At 34.8% G+C, this 7,500-nt stretch overlaps 1 protein-coding gene across 2 annotated transcripts in view; it reads right to left on the bottom strand.

Moving 5' to 3' along the window:
• LOC113830507 (GRIP1-associated protein 1) overlaps positions 1 to 7,500 on the bottom strand; it is a 15,350-nt gene that overhangs the window by 5,568 nt on the left and 2,282 nt on the right. Inside the window, exons 4-14 of one of the 2 annotated variants that reach the window (XM_070124494.1) lie at positions 7,255 to 7,365; positions 6,237 to 6,397; positions 5,601 to 5,704; positions 5,339 to 5,489; positions 3,514 to 3,615; positions 1,697 to 1,899; positions 1,260 to 1,417; positions 965 to 1,111; positions 548 to 772; positions 220 to 297; positions 1 to 98 (exon numbers count right to left, since the gene is read on the bottom strand). The exon at positions 1 to 98 is cut by the window's left edge and continues 65 nt beyond it. In XM_070124494.1, the coding sequence (XP_069980595.1) occupies positions 1 to 98; positions 220 to 297; positions 548 to 772; positions 965 to 1,111; positions 1,260 to 1,417; positions 1,697 to 1,899; positions 3,514 to 3,615; positions 5,339 to 5,489; positions 5,601 to 5,704; positions 6,237 to 6,397; positions 7,255 to 7,365 (1,538 nt within the window). The remainder of the gene's footprint in view (positions 99 to 219; positions 298 to 547; positions 773 to 964; positions 1,112 to 1,259; positions 1,418 to 1,696; positions 1,900 to 3,513; positions 3,616 to 5,338; positions 5,490 to 5,600; positions 5,705 to 6,236; positions 6,398 to 7,254; positions 7,366 to 7,500) is intronic. The other variant, XM_070124495.1, reaches the window with a different exon arrangement.

The following is a 7,500-nucleotide window of genomic DNA, read 5'->3' as shown; positions in this document are numbered from 1 at the left end:
GCCCGTTTCCGCTCAACTGCCAGCTGTTTCTTAAGGTCTTTCAGCAACGTCATCCCCTTGCGCTCATGAATCCTTTGCTCTTCTTCTCCATCAGAAACCTGATAATTTTTTGTGGGGGAATATAAATATTGAGCTATTGTGTAAATGCTCCTATTTATTTATTTATTGAAAAAATCCAAGTGCACAATAAGAGAAAGATGGCAATATCAATGGCACTACCTTTCGTTTCAAGGATTCTATGGCTTCTTCACTCTCTTGTCGCTGTATATTGCTGATTTCAAGTTGTGTTTGTAGGTCCTTGTTAAAGAAAGAAATAATACAATAGTGCAAGATTTAAAAATTATACACATTTTGATGATACAAAAATAAATAAGTAAATAAAAAATTCATACATACATTTATCAACACATGAATTTTAACCTTTTATCTGATTACTATCTACTTCATATGGCGTGTTCTTGATAATTTTTTCCACAATTTAACACACAACACAACATTTAAAAAAATAAGGTTATCCCTATTCAATAAAAAGAAAATTTCAGCTTACTTTCCTCTCTTCGTCCCAGCTGTTCCTCATGTCTTGCATTTCCTGTAGCTTCTCAGCTGTAACCCTGTTGATTTCCTCTTGTGTCAGTTTATGGGCTGCTTCTAGGTCTTCAAGCAGCTTTGTGTTTTCTTCCTGCAGCTGAGACTTCTGACCCTCTAAAGACCTTACATTTTCTTTGAGATCCATTACTTCATTTAACTTCTCATTCACATCATGCAGTTGGGCCTAAAAGAAGGGAAGTAAAAGTTAGCTAGGAAAGTGTGCCTGTGCTTGATTTACATACTCTCATTGCTATATACAAACATAAATCTTGCATTTCTATGTCAGAAGAAAGAAAGAAAGAAAAAAAATTAACACCTAGGTAACAAAAAATTAATATCAAAACCGATAGTCCCTGCAAAGACTATGCTCTCATACCTTAAGCTGTTGATTTTCCATGGACACAGCTGCAATCTCTTCCCCATGACGCACTGAGAGTTGTTCAACTTCTTGTTTGTGCCGTTGAGCTTCTTCCTCTAAGTGTGCCTTCATTTCCTCAATGAGATTCTTTCGACTCTCTGCCAACTGAGAGAAGTAAAATTAAGTGACTGTAAGCTAAAGTTACTAATGCCCTTGTTTTTCATTCTATGTAACTAGTTCTCATTCAAATGAAATCTCTCATCCAATTACAACATCTATAACACTGGCTATGATAAGTCTGAAATATATGAACCTTTGTTTGTTCTTCCGTCTGTGCCCGCTGGGATTCACCCTCTTTGCTGAGCTCAGTGACCTTTAGTTGGAGGTCATCTTTTTCCTTCACCAAAGACTCCTTCTCTTCTAGCAGGTTACTTATTTCCTCAGTTAATGCATCCACTTTCTCTTGAATACCTAAAAAGTTGAATACAGTTTTAGAAATACCAGAGAAATGCATACAAAAGCTAAAATCAGCATAATACCTTGTGTATATTTGCGTTTATTTTCATTACTGTTGTAGGCTACATATCAAAAGAGATCCATATAAACACATCAAAAGCCTAAACAATAAATAAACCAATTAAATTATACAAATAGAAATAAGGTAAAATCAATACTCTGGACACATCATTCACTCTGTCAGCAGCCCAAGCACAGTCATCCAACAAGTTTCCAAGAAATCTGAAGACATACCTTCCAGCTTGCTCTCCTTCTCCTGAATCAGAACCTCATTTTCTTCTATTCTCTTCTCTGTTGCTTCTAGTTTCTCCTTTAGCTGATCGACTGCCTGAAGCAAACTGTCACACTGTGTGGTCTTTTCAGTGAGGCTTGAGTCTGACTGCACTAAATTCTCCTTTGTCTCTTTCAGTTCACTTTGTACCGTCCCCAGTTCTTCCCTATAAAGGTGGTCATAATTAGCGCATAAACCTAGGATAAGGGAATAATATTGCTATCTGATTAGCTTAAAAAGAAAAGATAACGTGACATTGCTAGTTTGAGTAATTTAGTCTGGTAACTTTCAAAACAAATTTCTCTGAAGAATGTATATAGCATTTAAATGATCTGCTATTCCTGGAAAATAATAGTAGTTTCATAGAAACTCAATCAAATTATTAAAAAAAATAATGACTCTGCATGCCTACCAATAAATCCCATTCATCCAAATATCTGAACACTAACATAAAAAAGTTTTAAAAGATACGTCTACACCTGTTCCTTACAACCTCCAATTTGTTGGCCATAATTCTCCCTATTCTATTTTGCAGTTATATATAAATGCATTCTATTTGCTTATATCTATTTTACTGGTTATTGGTGGTCTTCTTTACCATAAGGTATAAAAAATCAACAGATAATTTGAAGGGACAATCTCAAAATACACATATGTGCCACAGATAGTAAATAGGTTATTAACAATGCAGTGAAAATCAGATGCTTTATATTAAAGAGACAACATATGCTATCTATCTATTTCGTATTCAAGCCTAATCACTCATTAATATATAATACAATCTGTCTTGGTTATAAGCAGAGCATTCTGGCTACTAATATTATGAACATCTATAATGTCTTAAACCTATGCCAGTTTCAAAACTTAAATGTTACTAGTAATTAACTACGCATCTATTTTTTCTAATTCTCAGGAAGAAGAGAACCATAAAATTTCTACTTCCCAGGGAAAGGAATACTGTAACACATTTATAAAATATTGTTAAAACACACTAAGCTTTGTGGTAAAGTACTGGGATAACTTCTCCCTAATTAATACATACCTGATGTCACAGGAGCCAGTTCATGCAGCAGATGATATAAGCCCATGCTGATAACAAGTACTGACTACACACATTGTACTTGGCCACTATCTCATTTGTAGTACTTTGTAGAAGTGATGCAAAGTATACTAAAACTTATACAATTATGCTTTTCTTATAATACTAGTAATATGAGTGCTCCTTCACATCTATTCAGGTACGATAAAACCAACAGGATCATCTTATTCAAGTTCAGTGATACTGCTTAGGTTCACCATTTGGGTTGCACTGCTCTTGTGACAAATCTACATACTGATTTATGTGCAATAACCTACAATTTCAGAGTCCTGTGTGCCTATAAGACTTACCTGTTACCAAAGACTCAAGGTTTATATAAAAAATAAAAAAATCTTTCACAGTTAATATAAAATCAAATGAAGAAAAATGAAGCAGCCCATTAATAATGGCAATCATTAGAATTTCACCATTAAATAAAGATCTAAAAATCACACTTACCCAAAAGATAATGTGACAACTGAAATACTATTTGATCTTATTTTACTTGATAATATAATCTAATTTTACAGCAACACATGATCCTGCCTTTTCATATCCCCTAAATCTTGAGTTCACAGCTAAAGAATCAATCCAGACTTAGAGAAATTAAAAAATTCATGAGGCACAAATACATGCACTTTGCTCAGACTGACAAAGCAGAAGCTGAGTGAGGATATGTCTGCCCACACTCATAGCCCTTACCTTAGCTGTGCCTCTACCTCTTTCTGCTTCCCGGCTTCGTGGTGTTTCTTTTGCTCCAATTCTCTGCTCTTCCTCTCGGCCTCGGACAGTGCTTCTGCTAACCTATTGAAGCAGGTTCACTAATAATACTACTTCAGTGTCAAAACTTTGAGACCTTACTTTCTTTTGTATAATTTGTTTGCAAACTAAAAGGAAGGGGTCTGTCCCAAAAAGCTTTGGAAACTACCATGCATGATGCAATACATCATTTTTGTTTATATATACCAAAGAAAATAGTTTAGTTAAGCAAGGCTAAGAATTTTATTTCATCTCATTTCAAGCCCAGGCTAAACCAAACCTGCATCCATATAAGACCAAACTCCCAACATACATACATACTACAATATACAATGGTAATTCCAACGGCAATTCCAAAAAAGTTCAAATAATGAAAAACCCTTCAACCATCTTAAACTAATGTAAACCCTTCATTCAGTACACTCATTATCATACAAATAAAGGTTATATTTACAACTTGTCAAAATTCATGTAGTACTCTTGAATAAGGTAATTACACTGCTATGCTGGCAAGAGATACATAACCTGCCATCATTTAATCTAGACCAATGAATACGTCTTTGTAGTTCTTGTTTATATATATTTTTTATCTTAAGACTTTCCATTGACAAAACATCAAAAATATATAAAATAGTTATCAACTGCTCACATCCTAAAACAATTTTCTTAACTATGTTGGTCACTTTTGCTGACACACAAATCAAAATAATCAATTAAAAGGGATCATATATATTGTATGATTGTGGATCTCCTACATGAAATATCCAAAAAGTATATAAACATGAGACAAGCACAGTAATCAAACTTCACATCTGACCTAAACAATCTGTAGGCTAACCCTTCTAAGACAGGCTAGATGTGACTGTAAACAACATTGTGGCACCACTAGTAGTCATCAGCAATATACATTTTCATTATAAGTATATCATATAAATTTGTTTCAATAATGTTTTTGTTATTGTCTAGTATATAAAACTTGCAGTTTAATTTGCTGTCCATATTCTGATGGACTGTATATTTCACTGAAAACACTTAAGATGCCAAACTGGTAAGGAATGAAGTAGTAACAAATTGGCTTTCTCTTTACATGATTTTCTCTAAATATATATTTTTAAAAAATGAAGGATGGTGTCATAATCTACAACAAAAACTTAAATGTAGAGTGCAGCCATGTTACAATTTGATGTATATTCAAGGGTTTATAAGAAAAAAAAAAAGATTTTTGATGGTCTAATAACCCCTGCATCACTTGGGGTCAACCAAGGTTGATAGTTTAATAATGTCCATGATAAAAAGAGAGTTAGACACACCTAAAAGTTGCAATATGCTAATTGAGGGGACCCATATTTGCCAAAACTCTCATCAACTTTTGGAACCCATAACGGAAGGGTTCAAAATCAGCAACTTTTGCATTATGAAAGCTTGGCTTCAACATTCACAAAACAACATTCAAACAAATGACAGGTTAGTAATCACATATCTTTGCAAGATTCCTGAGAACAATAAACACAGCAAAAGAAAGTGCCAGCAACATAATCTCATGTCAACGGCCCAACATGCCTGCAACCACAGCACATGAAAGTTGTATGACAGTGTACATTTCCAAAATAAAGTTGACAGAGGCTGGATTAACTATCTCCCATTACTACATGATTCATTTAAACTGCCTTAACAATGAGCAAAAAAATTCAACAGATGAAAAAAAAAATATATATATATATATGTATATGATTACAAAACAAAATACCTTATAAAGAGATTTGCTTACCTCTCATTTGCTTCCTTTAACTCGTTTTCCAATTTTTCTTTTTCTATAATCAACGATGACGCCCTCTCATTTTCCTCTCTCAGTTGTGTATTTGCACTTACTACTTCATGCTGCAACTGGCTTGTCTTTTCTTGATAGTACTGAAGTGTTTCTAGAAATGAAATAACTTTCAGAATACTGGCAATTACCATTTACAGAAACTCATCTTTACATATAAACAGAATCAAATTTTAAATTACAAAGTATTAATTTCGCATCTTACCTTCCGGTCTCTCTGGGTGAGTTTCAAGACCGTCATCGTCCTGTAGTGAAAGTTTCTTAAAGCTGACTCCTCCTCCTTGACTTAAGCTAATTTCTCCTTCATCACTGAGGAAGATAAGGCAGTTGAGTGATTGCTTCCTTTTACGCTAAAACCTGATTTAGTTTTAATGTACAAAGCCAAAACTACTCCCTAAAATATCATATTCAAATTATTTTATATCCATTGCAAGCCTGAAAGTGGAGGGTATCATATGGTGTTGGAATTTTCTGATTTTCTTCTTTAACAACATGGATGAATAAGGTTTTCCTAATTTCTAAAATGCATAGAATAAATGCATCTTCTTTTGGATGGTTCAAACATGGAAAAGATACACCCTGTATTAACATCTATTCCAATCTTTAGTGAAATGAGGAAGAATCTAAATACATATGCCTCTTTCTAAATATTAAAATCTGAGACAATTATAGAAGAAAAGACAATACAATGTATATTACAATTCAAAGATAAAATATGTGTTACATATAGGAGCATATTCGCTTATTCTTTTCCTCAAAATAAAGACAGGCCAAATCATGCTAATATATAGTGCAAGTATGAGGCTAACCCTCCATATGACAATATCCATGTGTTACTTACACAGGAATGGAATGTGTTTTTAATACATTTGTTAACTGTGTAATTTGTAAATTTAAGGCAGCAATCTTGTCCTTCATTGCACTTCCATCAGCCTCTGCTTTCGTTTCAGATTCATAAAGCTTCTTCTCAATTGCAGTAAGTTCCCCTCGGAGTCGTATCACCTGCCATAAAGAGAAATCATTACCATTGTGTGTGTGTGTGTGTATGTGTGTGTGTGTGTGTGTGTGTGTGTGTGTGTGTGTGTGTGTGTGTGTGTGTGTGTGTGCGCGCGTGTGCGTGTGAGTGTGCGTGAGTGTGCATGTGCATGTGAGTGTGCATGTGCGTGTGAGTGTGTGTGTGAGTGTGTGTGTGAGTGTGTGTGTGAGTGTGCGTGTGCATGTGCGTGTGAGTGTGTATGTGCGTGTGCATGTGGGTGTGCGTGTGTGTGTGTGTGTGTGTGTGTGTGTGTGTGTGTGTGTGTGTGTGTGTGTGTGTGTGTGTGTGTGTGTGTGTGTGCGTGTGTGTGTGTGTGTGTGTGTGTGTGTGTGTGTGTGTGTGTGTGTGTGTGGGAATGTGTGTGGGTATGTGTGTGGGTATGTGTGTTGCTGTGTGTGTGGGTATGTGTGTTGCTGTGTGTGTGTTGGTGTGCGTGTTAGTGTGCATGTGAGTGTGCATCCTTATTACTCCTATCCTGGTTATCATGATTAGTATTTTATCATCATCATCACCATCATCATCATCATCATAACAACACATAAAAGTAAGAACATTGACAGCAACTGATAAAAATGGTATTGATAAGAGGTAAAGATAAAATAAATAACCACAAAAATCAGTAATGAAAAAACAAAAGAAAAAACAAACAAAATGAGGTCATTATAAATTCAACAAAATCATCAGTCATTCAATTGAAAATAACTCTGACATAATGCGTAATGAATAAATCTAGCTAACAACACCTCCAACTGCCCTGAAAATGTTAAAGAAATATATACTTTATCTCCTTTTACACTTCTAACTAAAGCAGTCTATTCCTCACCTCTTTTGAGTCATCAGTACAGCCATGGTCACCATCTGCACCATCCTCTGCACTGCGGTTGCCACAGAGAAGTTCAACTTGTCTTTCATATCGTTCATTTTCACCAACCAACTGTAAGAGGGAGTTATATGAATATACAGAAAGTAAGTAAAGAAAATTGTGCCATATGGTAGGTCTTTTCACAGTGCATATATATTAGCTATGATCATCAAAAAATGAAAAGTCAACCATCTTCAAGTGATCAAT

The sequence above is a fragment of the Penaeus vannamei genome, chromosome 8 (genome assembly GCF_042767895.1).
Source record: "Penaeus vannamei isolate JL-2024 chromosome 8, ASM4276789v1, whole genome shotgun sequence".
NCBI lineage: Eukaryota > Metazoa > Arthropoda > Malacostraca > Decapoda > Penaeidae > Penaeus > Penaeus vannamei.
The sequence above is the reverse complement of the archived record's forward strand: the minus strand, read 5'-3'. Positions and strand labels throughout refer to the sequence as shown.